The following is an 18,531-nucleotide window of genomic DNA, read 5'->3' as shown; positions in this document are numbered from 1 at the left end:
AGAAACCTATAGAGCAGTCTGTCCCCTCACTAATGGCAAATACTGATGAGAGACTGCGTATTCGAATCTCATGTAGTCATCGGGGATTCTGATTCGTCTTCTCATCGCACCTGTTCCGCGCCTTGATTCTACCGAGTTTTTCCCGAGTGTGAAGCCGAGACCCGCACAAAACTGCCTGACGCACTGAGTAGCGAAAATATGGAACAATCCACCGTCTAGCATCAGAACGACCGACTCCCTCCCTCTATTCAAGAAGAGACTGAAACGATGCCTTACGACAACGGGAAACGAGAGACTCGCTTTCTTCACCTGAGTAGGAACCGCCTTTCCCCAACTGTAAATTTGAATAGAATATGCCTTGAGACCTCAGCGTCTGGACCCCACTATTTCAACGAAATAAGGTCCGCCAGTGAGTCTTTGTCTCTATCAACTCTTGAATCGTTCATCGAACATATGGCAGGGAACAAAGCTTGATATATCAAAAAAATGGCGACTGACAGCAGGAGGTCAGTGCTCTTTAGCCTGCGACCACATGCTGGAAAATCGCGATTATGGAGGACCGCCGAAGCACATGTGCACGGAAATTGGTGGGGAAAAAGAGCCGAAAAACGGCTCACAAGCGAAGCGCTTGCGCTTTTATTCTATAGGGGGATAGGGGGGATATAGGGGGGACTATTGTGAACAATAAACATTCAGATTTTCATCATAGAACGCCTCGTTGGCGCTGTTCGTGGGGTTGAACGTACTCTTACTTCTGCACCAAACTCTGACTTGCTCCGGGACAGCACCTTGGCACCAAACCGGACAAATGTTGTGACCACCGCAGTGCTCAGCGATCTCTCCTGGACGAGCTCGGGAGCGAGAGCGACTTGGGTTACTCGGGCTCCGCGGCGGTTCTCATGGACCGCATTCCCGACGCGAAGATGCGCTGTGGTTGCAGAGCTTCCCCGTTCCTCGAGGAACGTTTCCTTGCCGGAACCCCTTGCGTCGAAATCAGCACGCTGCAATTCTATCGAGAAGGAACTCGCACGGTTTTCGTTCATATCACCCTCGATGTCGTGACTGTTCCTTACAGTATGGCCTGGGCCCACAACCTGTTGGAGATAGATCCTTCGTGAACACACAGCGGAAGGAATCTCGTGGTGGCGATACCTCTGGTCTCGTGCTCTAGATGAGATACCATAATGGCTCTGAAGGCGGCAGAGCCGACGGAGCAGCGGCGAGAAGATTCCTGGTGGCTCTGCGCGAGCCCTTCAACAATTCATCATTATAGCATGCGTCAAACGGACGGTACATCTATCGTATACGAGGAATCGAGTAATCGACCGATTGAGAAAACTATCGTAGTCATAAAGGGCTCCATGACGTGGTCGAGTCGCCGTCTTATGGTGGTTCTTCTCTCGATGCAACGAGATATATATCCTGGATCATCCGTTAGGAGCGGATTTCTTACCGTTCCATATCTGCTTAGAGGAAGCTTTCGAAAAATGACTTCGGAAGTTCTCGGATTCATTGAGGCATGGATTGGTCCAATCTTCGAATAGAATCGCGCGTCGAGAGACGCTAGATTCCTTGAGAGCCCTGTTGTTCATGATCTCGCTCGAACAAGTGGACACCATGATGATGATGTGTAGAGCTCGGAGGTTCAGGCATTATGCCTTAAATGCCTATATCTGCTTTTTTCTGCATTTTTTGATGTAAAATGCCTGTTTCATTTTTCCGTGCCTAGAGTGCCTTCTCGAGCTCCCGAGGAGCCGAATTCCGAGGATTTCGGGGGATACTGAGGGTTTCTTATTGAGAACGGCGATGAGATGAGGTCGGCGAACCTAGTTTCCAGGAGCACATCTTGCTCTCGACAAGTTCCGATGCTCTGCCAGAGCGGGCGAGAAAAATTCGTCCTGGTAAAATGCTCGTATCAGATCGGCGTCGATTACTCACCGATGGGAATCCTTGTTAACACATGAAATTCTCACAATACGACGCTGATGGACGCTTCGATGCGTTTGTTTCCCTGCCTATAACGCCTATTTTGCCTAGTTTCGGTGCCTTTTTCGAGGGTTCTCAGTGCCTTTCCGCTGAGATTTCTGAGATTTTTGAGTGCCTGAACTTCCGAGCTTTAGTGATGAGTGATGAGTAGAGATTGGAGCTTCAGGCAAAATGCCATGAGTGCCTGAAAATGCCTGAAGTCGAGGTTCTTCGAGCATTATGCCTATTCCGAAACTCCTGCAACTTTTTGCCTTTTTCTGAGCTTTATCAGACATTTTTGTCGAGAAAGTTCTTTTGAGATAGGATTTCCGCAGTAAATGGAGAAGTCGCGACCCCCAGTTCAAAGCTTAGTGAGCCGGACTGCGAAATGGAAGGGGTGTTCGACCTTCACGGGCTGATGACTCCCATGGACGTCGATTTCATTGTCCTAGTCGAGAGTCTTTACTGAGGGCGCTCCTCTTGTTTTCTCATTCCGGATGCCTTCATTTGCCTCTTTTCCTACTCAATTAACACCTCCTTTCCTAATAATACTACTTGAAGCGCCGTTTCCCCCTGATTTTCAGTGCCTTTCGATTGCCTTTTTCCCAGTTTTTCAGCGCCTTTCTGCCTGCATTTTGGCGTAGAACTACGCCGTACGGCTCGGTTCGGAAAAAAAGCGTCACGGAGAGGAGTAAAAACTATTGTTGCGTCGAAATGCATTTCCTCTCCCGGAAAACTATCGTAATTGAGCTCACCTCACTGCAATCCACTCTCGTAAAAATTGGGGAGCAAGAGAAACGCTCTTCCATTTGGAAACGCTTGCGATTTCTTCCTAGGCTTCGACTTCCAAAACGCGCCAAAATTCGAAAAAAAACATTAGGTCGCGAAGTTGCCGGTGGCGACAGTGGGACTGGAATCACAGCACGGGGAAAGCACATTACCGTGAATCCTCCAATGGTGACCCGGGCCTCTAGTTTTGACGTGAAAACGTTTTTAAAATGTCTCTAGTAGCCGGTCAAAGAAACTTCGTCCTCCATGCAGCGAAATCTACCCCGCTTTTGCGGGGCTGAATCTCCGCTGGTAGGCATCGGATTATCACGAGGATTGGGTCGAAAGATTGCTTTACGGGACATTGTCCCGATCAATTTTCGTCCGGAACTGAACTGAGAAGGAGGTTCCATTGGACGATTTCTGTCGGCCCTCGAAAACCTCTCTTGAGCACTATGAATGATTGTTTTCTAGAATAAGGGGTTAGAATGGTCGGCTCAAGCAGTTGAAAGGAAGTATGGTTCTGACGTATATCGGTGAGTACATGGAGTGTAAGTGACTCAAGACTGTTTGTCCGTGGAATAATCTAGCTCGTAGGGATACCTATCCCTTGCTCTGGTGGAGAAAACCGCTGCAGCTATGCAGGTTTTCTTCATCTACTTTCAGACCGCGTATCAAATAAGTTCCCTGCATTTAGGATCCTGATCGGAGAAGGATCTCGAACAGGGTTCTGAGTTGAGCTTGATTCGTCCGACCGAAATTGTAAGAAAATCAGTGGTTTCGCCGAACTTCGATAGATTATAACGAAGTGTGCAGCTGAGTCTCCGAAGAAGGGTTCATTTCTTGGTGTTAGCCATGAGACCGAAGACAAGAACGATCATGCGAGAAAAGCGGAAAGCAGGGGTAGCCGAAAATATGGGGCGGTCAGAAGCAGTTGCGAAACGGCCGAAAACATCAACGGAAAGAGCACGAGAAACTCGTGCTCGTCGTTGTGCAATTGCCCAGTCACTAGAGGCCAACACTGGAGATCTTGGTGCGCTGAGTTTGATACCTGAAGATGGCAATGTGAGTCGGCAAAAATCGGTACATTTCATCCGTCAAGACAGCGATGGTCAAAATGAGCCGAGTGTCCTCAGAAATGATGCTGCGAATTTCGATGGAGGTGCCGAATGTATGAGGGATACGGTTTACGAATAGAAACAGCGGACACAGCGATTCAAAAATATATTCCTTGACAACGAGTTCGGGCATAAACGCGACGTCCGTAATCGCCTCTGGTTTTTCCGCGATCTTAAAACAGTGAATCCTAGTATGGCGGTGTTTCTGCGGGGCCATTTCGAGGACGAGGATAAACGCTTTTCAAGCTGTGCGGTCATTGTTTCAGAGTGTGGAAACATTGAATATTCCGCCTATATGCAAGATCCGTATTTCTTCCGCTCATAAGTCTAATCATCTTCATAGTCGAAAAAACACAGAAAGTTAGATCACCTACCGCCAGCTTCAAGCAATACGCGAGAGACGTTTTCACGCGAACATACGGTAATCGCTCGCTACTACCTCCCCGTTTTTTCAAATACCTCCGGCGAGGGGCTTCTATTATAGAGGGGCTACTATTGGAGGGGGGCTACTATTGGAGGGGGGCTTCTGATATTCCAAGAGAAATCTTGCTCCGGGGAATTGATGATGGATTCCTAGCGTGTTCACGGTCTGGGTGGAAATCCTTGGGCGTCGCAGTTCAGATTCTATCACGTCAGCTTGTTCTCAGCCGACTCCGGCAGTGCGGGGTCTCCTAGTAGAGAGGGGCTCCTATTGGAGGGGAGCCTCTATTGAAGAGAGGCTCCTTATGGAGGGGTGCTTTTATTTTCTCAAAAGGTCCGGCAGGGGGGCCTTTATTAGAGAGGGATTTCCATTGGAGGGCGTCTGCTATTGGGGGATTTACGGTAATCGAGCATCGTCAGATCATCTCACCATAGCCAATCGGATCGGTTGCATACGATCCCCCTCGTCCACTGGCCGCGACGCGAATGTAAGAGAGACCAGGACCGAGTGGCGAGTCGGTTTCTGAGTCATGAAGTGAAAACGAGTCCAACACCGACTACGCTCTACGTGAAAGGTCATCGCGAGGATCGACCGACGATGGAGGGAAGAATCTAGCGACCACGAGGCCACGTATCCACTCTACAGAAGCAGCGGTCGGCGTACCTCCGTCATTCGAGAAACTGGAAGGAGCGGCCCACTACAGTGGGCTCACGGTTGACGAACGCCTCGGAGAGCGAACTTCCAGGACAATGAAGCTTCCGAATCGACACAATTGACCCGCATTACAAACCAGTTTGAACCGGTTAAGTTACTTTCTCAGATTTCTGGAGAGAATCAAAGCGGATATCCCAGGTCTCGGGACTTCCGAATTCTCCTTTTTTTCTGCTAGCGCGTCGACCTAGAAATTCTTCAAAGAACTTCAGCCATCGTTCGCTTATAGTTATTTTGTACCTTCAAACGAATCGACGTAGTTCTACGCAAACATCGGTTTGGCTCGTAGCCAAACCTGCTCTAAATTTTTCTCTGTTTTTTGGTGCTTGAAGTTCCAATCGCCAGTGATGGGTGATGAGTGGTTCGCGAGCTCATTGCGAACGACGTCTGTCAACCAGACGGGAAATGACAACGCCGCGCCATCACCGGCAGCAGATGGAGGAGAGAAGGATCAGTGACGTTCTGCGACGAGAGTCCTTTCTGAACGAGTCGCGAGTCAACGCAGAGTCCCTTCTCTGCGTGAAACCTCCTTGGCGTCACAGAGCCCGTTTGCGAAATCCTGACCTACGTGATGACTTTTGGATCGACCTACGGATTCGTCTCCTCGGAGGCTTCCCGGGAGTCCTTACTCCCATCCACATATTGCCGCTGCCCGTCAAGAATACACTCAAAATTCTCAGTCAGGTTCGAGAAGAATTCCCCCAACAGGTTCAATCACTCATCCCGATTGAGGAAGCGGGAATCACCCATCTCTCCCGGCGAAACAGGATCACCGGACATTGATCACCATTCCAGAACATGAAGGAGACGAATGACCGACTCGACTTTCGTTCGCAGGAATTCGTATGTTTGCGCACGACGCCGACGCAGCGAGAGGAGAGTGAAAGCTCGACGGAATAACAATAATCGAAAATAAGAGATTTTTATTTGACCGTCATGTACAACAGCATCACTGGAAGCTGAACGACGGCGAGATTAGCCGGGAGACCAACGGGTGAGCTCGATGTCCCCGAACACTGGAGATTGTTTGGTTGGTTGGTTGGTTGGTTGGCTGGTCGGTCGGTTGTTCGGAGAACGACTCGAATTCCACTCCCTGATGTCCCGGCAGAGAGCGGTCGCCGGGGATGCTTCTTGAGAAGTTCTTGAGCGGCTTGAACGAGGGGTTCCTATCTACCTGAACGATTTGAAGCGACTGCGGGAGTCAGCGAGCCGACTCAATTGATAACTTGATTGACAATTTTCGCGCAAGCGTCGGCTCCCTTTCCGAGAATGAAGCTCTCATGAACACCTTCGACGATATGCATCGTCACTTTTCCGGTGATGCATGACCCAACACCGTAATCTTCCGGCAGAGTCATAGCCATTTTCCTGAGCTTGGAGGCTTTCACCAGCGTGACGTCACCGTCGAATTTGTGGTTAGGCTTGTAATGGTTGCCACAGAGAAGGAAGTCGTAGAACGCCCTGGCAGCGATCCTGACCTGATCCTTGGAAGGCTTTTCCTTGTTGTTGAATTTCTCACACGTCAGGAGAACGTTCGTGGCTTTCGCCAGTCTCGGCTCCCAGCCCGAGAGTTGCGCAAGCTCCGACTTCAACTGGAGAGAAAAATACTTCTTTTGAGCATACCTTCCTGAGAACGTGATCGTGACGAAGGAACTCGCCGGAGGAGGCACGGCAAGTTCTGCTTCGGACCCCGATCATCCTTAACGAAATGCATACCTTGATGAAGTCGATGTCCATGTACTGCATGAGGAAAGCACAGAGAGCGCTGGCTTCCTCTTCATTGATGTCTCGGTTCTTGTCGAACTTGGCTTTGTGTATGGTTGTGTGGACTGCGATGTAGGTCGGAGCGCCATCGAGAAGGGTCAGGGTTTGGACCTTGTGGCCTTGTTTCTGCAGCAGACAGGCGATCTCGAAGGCGACCGAGGCTCCGAAAGAATATCCGAGTATGTGGAAAGGTCGTCCCTTGGGCTGTTGCTCGATGATCGTCTGCGAGAATAAAATATAATCAAGTTCATGGACCACCGAGTGAGTTTAGAATATTGAAAGAATATAAGAATACGGGACATTCGAGACTCCGATGGCAGCGGGATAACTGACCGGCAGGTAGGAAACAGCGATGTGCTCGATCGACTCGAGTTTGACGTCCCTGGTTCTCTGAATGCCGAGAGCAGATCTCTTGAGTTTTGCGGCCAGTTCTGTCAGGTTGTCCACATCGCCTTCGATGGAATGCAGAATGAAAATCGGTTCGCTGTTCGTTTTGATGGAGTTCATCTTGACGAGTCTATCGCTTGCAACGAGTTGCTTCTTCAGGGGGACCTTGGGAACTTCAGCTGTGGCTCCTTCCTGCTGTGCGGGAGCGCTGTCCGTCTTGCTGGGAGCGGGAGCGGCTTCTGGCGCGGAAGCACCGCCTTGGAGCTCCTGTATCTTGTTCATGTTCAGGCTTCGAATCTCTTGCATGGACAAGCTGAGATCGAGCTCGCGCTCCAAGAGTTGCTGGAATGAACAGAATTATCAGTCGACTACGATAGGAAACGGGTCAATGACTTCAACATCGCCGAATCGACACCCTCGGAAGGATTGGAGGGGGCAGAAGATCCGAGGACGATCCTCCGGACGGATCCAGAGTGGGCTTCTCCCAGACTCACCTTGACTTCGACCCCCATCAGGGAATCCATGCCGAGTTCTCCAAGCGTCGTGTTGGGGTTGAGTTTCGTTGCGTCCTTGACACCCAAAACGTGGGCGACGGCGCCCACCAGATCGGCTGATTTGCCTCCGGCACCCTTCTTAGCGATATCTGCCTTCACCATTGATGACACGACCGGATGTTTCTGAGAAAGGAACTGGTCCATGACGGCGAAGCAAGACTGAATCCTCTGCGGGAGGGTCCCTCCGACGACGGTTTCGTTGCCGCCCATGGTCTCGAGAATAACTCCGACATCGCCGATGGCTCCCCATTGGATGGCAAGCCCGGGAAGACCCTCAGCGGCTCTGCGTTCGCAGATGCGCTCCATGACAGAGTTGGCGTAACCGTAGTTCGTCTGTCCAGCGTTTCCTCGTCCGCATGAGACCGAAGAGAACACGACGAAGTGGTCGAGTTCGGGACATTCTTTGCGGCAGACAGCATCGAGATTCTTGGTCCCTTCAACTTTCGGAGCGCAAACAGCTTCGTAGTCCTTCGTGGTTTGGTTTTCGATCAGAGCGTCGCGGAGAACCATGGCCAGATTGAAAACGCCGCCGACCGGTTGACCCGAGAGTTTTATCGATTCGGCGATGAGCTTCTTCGCGCCGTCGAGCGTCGAAGCATCGTGCGAGAGGTTCCAGACCTTGGCGCCGGCTTTCTGCCACCTGTGCAGGGCGTATTTCTGATATCCGTTTCGGACACCCGATCGCGACGTCAGGACGAGAGAGCGCACTCCGCGCGTCACGAGCCAGTCTGCCAGCTCCAAACCGAAACCTCCCAATCCACCAGTGATGATGAAGACTTTCCTGTCTGAGAATCCGGTGCGAGTGACCGCCTTGATGGTCATCGGGACGGGCTTGGTGACTTTCTGTTTCTCCTCGTCTCGCACCTTGACGACGACTTTGCCCATGTGCTTTCCGGAAGCCATGAATCGGAAAGCTTCTTCGGTGTCGTCCTTGTCGAACACGTGTGCATCGAGCGGTCGAACCGCTCCGGACTTAATTCCTTCCGTAACGAGTCGGACGACTTCCAGTTTTTCGTGCGCGACGAAGGGATCGTTACCGAAGAGCGCGTCGAGGAGAATTCCGTGGAAGGTGATGTTCTTCAAGAAGATCGCCATGCCCAGGGCGGAATTGTTGCTGAGATCGAACTTTCCGATCTCCAAGAAGCGACCGTGGTTCGCCAGACAGCGGACCGATGCCTGGAGCTTCTCGTCGGCCAGAGAGTTCAGCACGAGATCGACTCCACGTCCACAGGTTTGAGCCATGATGTGTTTTTCGAAAGAGAGATCTCTCGAGTTCGCGAAGTTTTCGTCCTTGAGTTGAGGGAAACGACGTTTGAGGAACTCCCGTTTCTCCTGAGTCCCCACAGTCGTGTAAACTGTGCAACCCATGCTGAGAGCTATGCTGATCGCCGCTTGACCGACACCTCCCGAGCCGGAATGGATCAGGAGCGCTTCGCCCTTGCGTAGTCTGCCTCGGATCACCAGAGCGTAATACGCGGTCGAATAGGCTACGGGCACCGTGGACGCCTGTTCGAGAGTCCACGCGTCGGGCACCTCCCACAAGAACACGGGATCCACGAGAACCGAAGTGGCCAAGCCCTCGGCAGGGATCTGACCCATGACCCGTCGGCCCTTGGGGTCTCGACCCGAGAACTCGAGGCCGAGCACGCAATCCGAAACGGCGAGATCTCCAGGGAGAGCGTCGGGAGGAAGCTTCCCGGTCGCCAACATGATGTCACGGAAATTGAGCGGAGCGAAGTAAACGCTGCACAGGATACTGTCCGCGGTTGGGGGATTGTAGTTGATGGGCGATTGGTACCACTTGAGAGAGCTGAGATCTCCTTTGGTCTGGACGTTGAGGAAAGCGTGTTCGGTCGACACGTAGTTGAGTTCCTTGCCGAGAGAGCTCAACGAGAAGTGACGCATCGTTCCCCATTCTCCGTCTTGGAAAACGTTCATGACGAGGTCCTTCGCGACGATTTCCTTGTAGATCGCGTTGTCGAAAGAGAACTCCGGGATCTTATTGACGGAAGTTCGAGAAGCGTTGAAAACAGCTCGGACGTGTGACCCGCCGACTTCATGCCGCAAACAGTTGACGAGGCCGACTATTCCACTGTCACCGACGTCTTCGGCCACGATCCAGACGTTGTCATCTTGGGGTTTGCCCTCGTACTCCTGCAGGGTGTTCTTGAGAGATTCGACCCAGCTGTAGTCCCCGCTCTTGACCTTGATGACGGCATGCTTGCCGCTGCTTGATTTCTCGATTTTCCTGGCGAGGAGTGTTATAGAAAGGCTGCTGGCTCGGGATGCGATCAGCTCGAGACCGCTGTTCTTGATGGCGGTTTTCAGGTCGGCGGCTTTCAGCGTTTTGATTCCGAGGTCCACAATCGCGTTCAGAGCTTTCTCCGACGGTGTGATCGCGAGACGCTGGTTGACGAGCAGGAACCCTCGAGATTTCAGAAGACCGCTGACTTTTTGCAGATGGCCTGAGAGACGGGAGCTGTCGACACCGATGTTCTTGAGAACCAGGAGGTCGTTCTCCACGGGCAGCGCGGTCAAGTCCGAGTTGAAGTCCCAGGCGGCGGTTTTCGCGCCCTCGGGAAGGACACCCTCATCGAAATCGGCGGGGTTCGGGTGTACGGCGGTATAATCGATCGAATACCCGATGTGGCTCAGGTTTATGTTTTCGGCGACCTTGCCGCCCATGACGCTTCGGTCGGAGCCGATCTCGACCACGCGGAGCTTCTTGCCGCTCGTGTTCTCGATCACCAGGTCCAACAAGGGCCGGAGATACTTCTCGTTCCAGAGAGCAGAGTTGAGAGTGTCCGTCTCGAGTTGGGTGCGACGAGCCTCCAGCGTCTCCTTGAGGCATTCCTTCGCCGGTTCTCCGTTCTTCACCCGTCCGAGGACGTCGTTCAGGAGTTTCAAAAGGGAGCCTTGATCGTTCTCGGCGAGGTGCTTCTCGACAATCGACGACGCGACCGCGCCCAAACCGTTCATGACCGCCGTTTTGTCTAGTCCGGCTTTGTCGAGCGTACCCATCAGCGTACTGCAAGCCGCGGCGTATTCCTCGGTATCTTCGTCCTTTGATTCAACGCTGTTCGGCGTAAAGTGATATTCCTCGAGGAACGGAGCGGCTTGCGCGTTCCGTCTGGGAGCGACGTTCGCCTTCAGACCTTTGATCACCGCTCCACCCGAATAGCAGGTGTTCATATCCTTGTCGTAGTAGACCGTCAGTTCATCGATGTCGCCCCGGACGACCTTGGCGTGGTGCTGAGGATCGACGCGGCACTGGGTGAGTCGGACCGGCAGATTGAGGGTTCTGTACTTGCTCCCCATGATGGTGAACTGGAGCATGGTGTCGAGGAAAGTCACCCAGTTCCCTTCCCATTTGAGCTTCCCGAAGGGTTCTTTGATGTCGGCTTTCGTGACACCTCTGAACATTCCGTGGTATTCGTAGCCTCGCAGACTGAGCTCCTTGTAGATATCGTTGGCGGACAGTTCGTATTGAATGGTGTCGGGCTCTTGGGGAATGTTCGAGTCCAAGAAGTTCGGGTTCTCGGGAGCGTAGACGCGACCGGAGGCGGCCACGGTTCCCCCTTCGGTGATTTCCCACTGACCGCTGTTGCCCATCATGTTCAGGCACAATTTCACGCTACCGGTTGTCGGGAGAATCGTCGCTCGGTGGAAATTGACGTTCTCGAACACGACCGGCATGTCGAGCCACTGCGCGCCACGACGTTTGGCCAGCGCCTTCCAAGCCAGGATCATGTAACCGGTGGCCGGATACAAGACTCGGCCGTCGATCCTGTGTCCTTCGATGTATTTTTCGTTGCTCTCCTCGTTCGAAATGTCGACATCGGTGATGTCTTCGACGGATTTCCCGAACGATTCGAACTCGTCCCATTTGCACACTCGCCATTCGAGCGCGTGGTCCCACGCGACGAACCGCGAGAGATGCGGCGTTCCTCTCGGAACGGGATACTCAACCTTGGGGAAGAGCACCGAAACGTCGACGTCCACGTTCAGAGTGTGCAGTTTTCCGAGGGCTGTCAGGAAAGTGACGAAGTTGTCCGCGTTTCGCTTCATCAGACCGATGGTATCGCTCTTGGAGCTGAGCGCTCGCTTCAGAATGGCCTGCAGGAGCGCGTGCGGAGCGATTTCGACGCAGATCGCATTTTCAGGGACCAGCTCGAGAGCTTCTTTGAACAGAACGGGGGAGACGAGATTGTTGACGTGATAACTGGCAGAACAGGTCTTGGCGATGCCTTCTCCCCAGCGGCTCTCGGGGATCGACGACGAGATCCAGCGGGCCGATCGGGGTTTGGCCACCAATACGACTTTCTCCAGAGCAGCCAGAAGCGACGGCGCGATCTGTTCCATCTGGACGGAGTGGAAAGCCACGTCATGCGAGTTGACCTCTCTGGCGAAGATGTTCTCAGCCTTCAGCTCGGCGCAGATGCTGGACACTGCTTCCGCGGGACCGGTGATCGTGACCGAGTCCTCGCTGTTGTGGCACGCGGGAGCGACTCCGTCTCGGCATCTCTGTTTAGCCTGTTCCCACGTCAGACCCACGGCTGCCATGGCACCCTTTGGCAGGTTGGCGACTTCGACGCATTTTCCACGCCAGTAGGCAGCGAGAACCGTCTGCTCCGCGGTGAAACATCCGTCAGCGTATGAGCATCCGAGCTCTCCGACCTGGGGAATGAGTCAGCGTGACCGGTTGGAGCTTGGAGCCGACCGAGATGTTCGGGTTCAAATGAAATTCTGGAATTGACATTTCTCGCGAATTTATGCGATTGGAGTAACCTACCGAGTGACCGACGATTCCATCGGGTCGAATTCCGCAAGCGAACAGACAGTCCGTTAGAGCGACTTGCATGGCGGCGATCGAGACGAAGGGAACGACCATCGATGGGTTTTCGATTTGATCTCCGGTGAGAATTTGGAGGAGATCGATGTCGAACGGCTTGAGCAGCTCGTGAGATTTCCTGATGGACTTGGCGAACACGTCGAATTCCATCATTTGACGACCCATTGTGTTCCACTGCGAGCCCATTCCGGCGTATACGAAGAACAGGGGTCTTTTCTGGGCTTCGGCTGGGGCTTGGAATGTGATCGCCTCTCCGTTCGGGGGAATGATGGCGTAACCTCGACGAGTCATCACCTGCGTGGGTGCGCGTCCAACCTCGTTCAGGAGGGCATAGGATGCGTCGGGAAGCCTCTTGGTGGAGAGCTTCTCGAGGACAGCTCCGAGGCTCTCTTCGCTCCTTCCGCAGGTCAGCACCAGACGTGGGATGTTAGCTTTCTCCCGGACGACGGCTCCGATATGTTCTCCATCGTGCGACTTGAGGATGATGTGAGCGTTGGCTCCTCCGAAACCGAAAGAGTTCAGGCCAACGATACCCCCATCGAAAGGTGTGGGCTTGGTGACGACCTGAATCGAGCCATCGAGCAGGGACGGAATGTTGGGGTTCGGAACATCGTGGTGGAGGTTGCCGGGGATGACACCCCTCTCCATGAGCGTGATGATTTTCGCGAGCGAACAGATACCGGAAGCGCCCTCTGAATGACCACAGTTCGATTTGACGGATCCGATCTTGAGCGGACCTTCACGTCCCTTGCAGAAAACGTTGTATAGGGCTCCAGCTTCTTGAGGATCTCCGACCTGGAAATCAGAGTTTCATCAACGACGATCACGGGACATTACCCAGAGGAAGAGTAGACTTCGAAACGAAATTACATCGAAGCGCCGGCGTCGATCGAAAAGAACCTCACCTTCGTTCCTGTTCCGTGGCTTTCCACATAGGGCACCTTGCTCGGGTCCACGTTCGCTTCATTGTAAACTTCTCTCAGAAGGATTTCTTGCGTATGACCTCCGGGGAATGTGATACCCTCATCCTTGAACCCATCAGCATTGGCTTTGGCGTGCACAACTGTGGCATAAATACGTCGGCTGTCGCTGCGCTTCTGCAGGAAGACGCATCCAACGGTCTCGGATCTGCGTTTTTGGGACGGACATGTGTGATTAGCTGAAGCGACTGCAGTGGTCTGTCGAGGCTCTATGTAGAACCCAGAGCATTCCATGTCGCCTCTGAGCGTGAGTGGAAGAAGTATACCTGACGTAACCCTTTCCGTTGGCGTCAAAGGCTCTGCACATCCCGTCTGGGTTCAACATGGAGAGCCGATGGAAGTTCAGTGCCGTGGATGGTTTCAAGCAAATGGTGGAGCCGCCGACAATAGCAGCCTCGCATTGGTTCGATCGGATGGCAATGACGGCCTAAGCATGAAGAAATCTCATAAATCGAAATCGAGTATGAATTGTAAAAACCTACGAAACACCCCAACGGAAACTCTCCGACAGGTGACGGACACCTATACCGGGTTGGCATTGGAGTACGGAATTGAATGGATGGCTTGAATAGTCAGTTCTCGCACATTCTATCTAATCATCGCATAGGATGCTCATCCCATGTTTGAATTAAGAGAGCATACCTGGGTGAAAGCAGTCATGGCGGAAGAACAAGCGGTATCCACGGCGTAAGAGGGTCCCGTGAAATCGAGAGAATACGAAATTCGATTGGCGAACATGGCACGACAACAACCGACGAGAGAGTATCCATTGATTTCATCGGTGTCAACGTTGAGAGCCTCATCGGATTCGGACTCCGAGGCTCCGATGAACACTCCGATTTTTTTTCTGTCGAGGGAGGTCTAGTTTTAGTCTTCGTCATTCCTGCCGGGATCCTCAGAGCGTACTGGCCACAATTGCTCGCTTCTTCCAGAGTCATGATATTAACCCTCTGAGAGTCGACGGCTCGTATCCAGCATCCACGATCGCTTCGTAAGCGGTTTCAAGGAAGAGCCGGAGTTGAGGATCCATCAAGTGGGCTTGTTTCGGGTGGACGCCGAAGAATTGCGCATCGAAGCGGGAAAGGTCCTTGAGTCGGGACGAAAGTCCATTGAGGGTCACACAGGACAGATGGAAAAATGCCATAGGCCAAGAACGAGCTAGATAATCCGCTCGATCTCCGAGCTATCGGTCTCTTACTTTGATTTTCCCAGCTCGTTCGGGCAAGCCGAGGATTCCGCGCGGCCATCGCATCTCATCGTTGGTTACCTGTGTTCAAGTCGAAGTCACTCATTCTCGATCATCATCATCAGCATTCATCGACACCTAGCTGAGCGAATTCTGTGTTCTGCCGTCCTCATTTGTGGAATCGTGAGATCCATGCTGTCTTACGTACCATGTCTTCGCCTTTGTACAGTTTTTCTTGGAACTCCTCGATACCATCGGACTGGGGGAAGTATCCAGATATTCCGCTGAGCACAACATCGTCTTTCACATCCCACGCGGGCATTTTTGGGCGGTCCGACATCCCGTTCATTTTTACGGTAGTCTCGCTCGAAGGCATCTATAATTCAGAGCTAGTTTGTGGATTCGGCTCATCAGGCTCCTCCCAAGACGGCTCCGTTAGACAAATTTAGAGAAGCTTCTTTTGGAACAAGCTGCGCGGATATTGAGAAGATAGCTAGCAGATTGATCATCCGTGGGAGAGCGAACAATTCTCGATTGGCGAGACTTGGATTGTTCGAGCAGCTCGCGAACCTTGAGAACATAGCGTCGGAAATGACTCTATCGAACACTTGCGTCGCATTGGGAGTCTCAGTCAGGAAATTCTCAAAAATATAAAACCAGGGGAACTTCCGGGACAGCTGGAAAGAAAAACAAATTCTATACCTTGAACTTATTTAGCACAGAACTACGTTGCACTTATTCACGACTTCACGAAGTGATCTGTCAACGTAACTCCCAACCAACCGTAGAGAATTCTTCGTCTCCGGAGCTTTTTATAGTCGAGAGATGTCGCGCGTCGCCTGATTCATCGAGCGTGGCTCCGTCTAGGGGAAAGCGCTGCTCCAAAAATGCAGCGGTCCTCGAGAAATGAGAAGGAAAGGCCGTCCTGCGAGGGATCCTTCCTAGAGGTCCAGCAGACACTCAGCTGTCGAACGCTGGTCGCGCGATGGGATTCCCGCTCTGATGCATTTTTTCTGCTCATAGCAAGCAAACTCACTCATGCACATTTTTGAGAGTTTCGCGGGAGTTCATCATTCCGATGGATCAGAACTCGACAGAGAATGTTGTTGGGATCCCGAGGCGGTTCCGAAATTCATCCCATTATTCCCTGAGATGGACCCGCACGGCTAGACTCCCTCCCATAGAGAATCCGCCCTCGGAGCCCCCGCTCCATCCCTCCTCATCCACCCATCCAAAAGAGTCAAGCACGTTCGAAGGGATCACGTCTCGATAATCCTCGCACCGAGTACTCCGAGTATTGCTCGTCAACATCAGTAGCCCTGAATGGATTGCCTGCACAGAGTCCCCTGAACTTCGAATGGAATTCGTGAATTTTGAGGAGGAACAGAGCGCCGCGAGCGAGGACTCAGAGTAGGTGTCCAACGCGGACCTGAAGAGCCCGGGGAGAAGCTTCTCACGTCCGATGCGAGAAGAGAATCGTCCAGGGTGGTGCTTGAAGCTAGACGGAAGAGTTCACTAGCCCCATAAATCTGACCCCTCTTCCGACATTCACCCTCGGCCATGAATTCTTCCCAGCTGATACGGAGGAAGGGCATTCTACATCGACCTTGAATTTCATGATCGATACGCTGTCAAGCAGAAAGAGCAGCTCATAGGAAGGCGAATGGGCTCGTACTCCGGACATGCTGGCGTGACATGGTCTCACCACTTTGGAGCGTCGGGAACTGCATCGGCAGCAACAGCTATTTGTGTCCGGCTATCTGAAAGCGATACCTAGCCATAACCACTTGTGTGTGCTATTTCCAGTCGGGAGCGAGACGTTTCCTGTGTGAGATGCGGAACGCTGGAAACGTTCGAAACGGAGTGCGTCTCGAGACCGTGTCACGAATGAGCCCTAGGTTGATCTAGCGCGAATCCAATTGGCAGTAATAAGTGAAGGTTGCGTGGCAGGAGGGATCCGAGTGAGCAGTGAGTGAATCCATATCTGGACTCTAATTCTGTGCGGTCTTGCTACTGGACCTTGCTGCCACAAACTAGGGACAGTTCTTTTAGGTTTTGATCGGCGCCGATGCTAGACATTCCTGGCCGGTATTTCCTTGTCAAAAGAATCGACTTTTCCGCGACGCTCTAAGATCAAACAACTGACATTCGTTCTCACCAAGCTTCGGAGAAGACTCTGGGGATCGCGTCACTAGTCTCGACTGGATGAGCATGATATGTCACAAGAAGCTTATTAGGAACCGAATCAGCTGATCTCGCACTGGTCCTTCCCCGGGTATTAAGGTCCAGGCAGAAATCGAACTCAGTGAGGAAATCTGCCCAGTTTAACCGTATCTCCAGCTGATATGAAGTCTATCTAGCACCGAGGTACGTACGAGCACCGTCGAAACGTCATATTCTACACCGTTGCCTCATCACGGCATAGCGGCGTGTTTTTTCCCCCAGAAGGATTTTCGAGAAGCTCCGCTTCTGACCCCAGTCAGCCGAGCCCCCAACTCTGCTAGGGTCACAGGCAGTCGGAGTCTCGGCTTATCGGAACAGATCACTGAAGTCCCGATTAGGGATGGGAAGATATATGTCAGCTGTGAGGATTGTCCTTGTTTATCGGCTTCGTTCAGTAACGGATTTCCGGTTCTTCGCTTTCCCTAATCAGTCCTGGACTTTCGAAGGTGGAGGATCTGGATCCACGCTAGGGTCTCCGTGATCATTACGTAAGCTGAACCTTCACTGTGTTTTGACATTCGTAGATAGGTCGTCGAGACTTGGTGCTCTACGTAATCAAGCCTTCAGTCTGGCTAGATGCTTGGGACGCAAGAGCCGCCACTGCTGTCGAGTTCATCACAATATCAACACAAGGCCACGGTCGTCCGACGTCAAGGCGAGCAATATTACAATGCCTGACGGAATGTCTCGGGGCACCATTCCTTCAGCTATTCTCGGAAACTTTGGAGAAACCGTGGATTCTGGGCGAGCTGCGTGCTGGACTGCTCCCCTGGTGAGTCTATCTGGAGCGATTTGCAGTAAATTCGACAATTGCTGCCCGACGTTGCCCTCCTCCTCTCAGGAACGTCGAGAATTGTAAATGCAGGACCCGTCACCGGTCAGATTCGTTTTCATTCACCATCCGATTTTTCTCGCAGACTCAGAAGACGAGCCCGGGATCACCAACGCCTAGCCAGAATAATTCGAAGAGTGCAGGATATATCACAGGATCGTGGTGTCGTGACGGGATAAAGGTGATCTTTCGCTTTTGAAACATTCCATCCAAAGGTCAGTCGTTGCATATATTATCCAAGGTTCCTGATAGATGGAATCTCGGCTCGAACTCTATACCAATGTTGTGAGTACCCTCCGGGAGACCTCCAATCCATAAGGAATAGTTCGATTAGAGGAGCGGACTCCTCATGCGGTCCAAATGCCTCGGAAAGGCCATGTTCAGCTGGCCATATTCATACCTTTCAAATTCATTATTATCCAGAACAATCCACTGATTGCCCCGCGGCGACTCCTTTGAATGAAAAATGCGGATGCGGAGGAATTCTGCCAGTAAGTACAAAAGAGATTCTAAGAAGACTGAGAGGGCGATAAAATAGACTTCCCAACTAGAATAGTCCATGTCATCGAGGAGGTTGAGTACTATCAAGAAATTGCATGAAGCCATGTACGAGAACGCCGTCAGCTCGACGACGATGGCGACACCGCTGCTCTATCGGCAACCAGACACCTCACGGGGCTGACGAACCGTCAAGGGCAACAAAACAGCGCGATACGCTCGCCTGCCACTTTTGCAGATTTTCGCCGCTCTCCAAGACGACCAGGACACGG

General features: G+C 52.3%; 1 protein-coding gene across 1 annotated transcript; it reads right to left on the bottom strand.

Annotated features, from left to right (window-relative positions):
- Window positions 1-5,880: 5,880 nt before the first annotated feature.
- FASN1 (Fatty acid synthase 1) lies at window positions 5,881-15,492 on the bottom strand. The gene is made up of 12 exons (XM_003739587.1): window positions 15,409-15,492; window positions 14,915-15,082; window positions 14,719-14,787; window positions 14,468-14,607; window positions 14,163-14,367; window positions 13,787-13,947; window positions 13,446-13,668; window positions 12,481-13,335; window positions 7,629-12,365; window positions 7,081-7,476; window positions 6,700-6,969; window positions 5,881-6,575 (listed from the first exon to the last, which is right to left on the bottom strand). The coding sequence occupies exons 2-12, from the start codon at window positions 15,080-15,082 to the stop codon at window positions 6,198-6,200; spliced, it is 7,602 nt and encodes a 2,533-aa protein (XP_003739635.1). The 5' UTR covers window positions 15,409-15,492; the 3' UTR covers window positions 5,881-6,197.
- Between the last annotated feature and the right edge of the window lie 3,039 nt (window positions 15,493-18,531).

The sequence above is a fragment of the Galendromus occidentalis genome, unplaced genomic scaffold (assembly GCF_000255335.2).
Source record: "Galendromus occidentalis unplaced genomic scaffold, Mocc_1.1 scf7180000076574, whole genome shotgun sequence".
NCBI classification, from domain to species: domain Eukaryota; kingdom Metazoa; phylum Arthropoda; class Arachnida; order Mesostigmata; family Phytoseiidae; genus Galendromus; species Galendromus occidentalis.
The sequence above is the reverse complement of the archived record's forward strand: the minus strand, read 5'-3'. Positions and strand labels throughout refer to the sequence as shown.

Coding starts and splice junctions, on each gene's coding strand:
- FASN1 (XM_003739587.1), bottom strand. CDS start 15,082: ATGCCTTCGAGCGAGACTACCGTAAAAATGAACGGGATGTCGGACCGC. Junction 12,366..12,480: donor ATGGAATCGTCGGTCACTCG/GTAGGTTACTCC, acceptor CTCATTCCCCAG/GTCGGAGAGCTCGGATGCTC. Junction 6,576..6,699: donor TGGACATCGACTTCATCAAG/GTATGCATTTCG, acceptor TTTTCTCTCCAG/TTGAAGTCGGAGCTTGCGCA.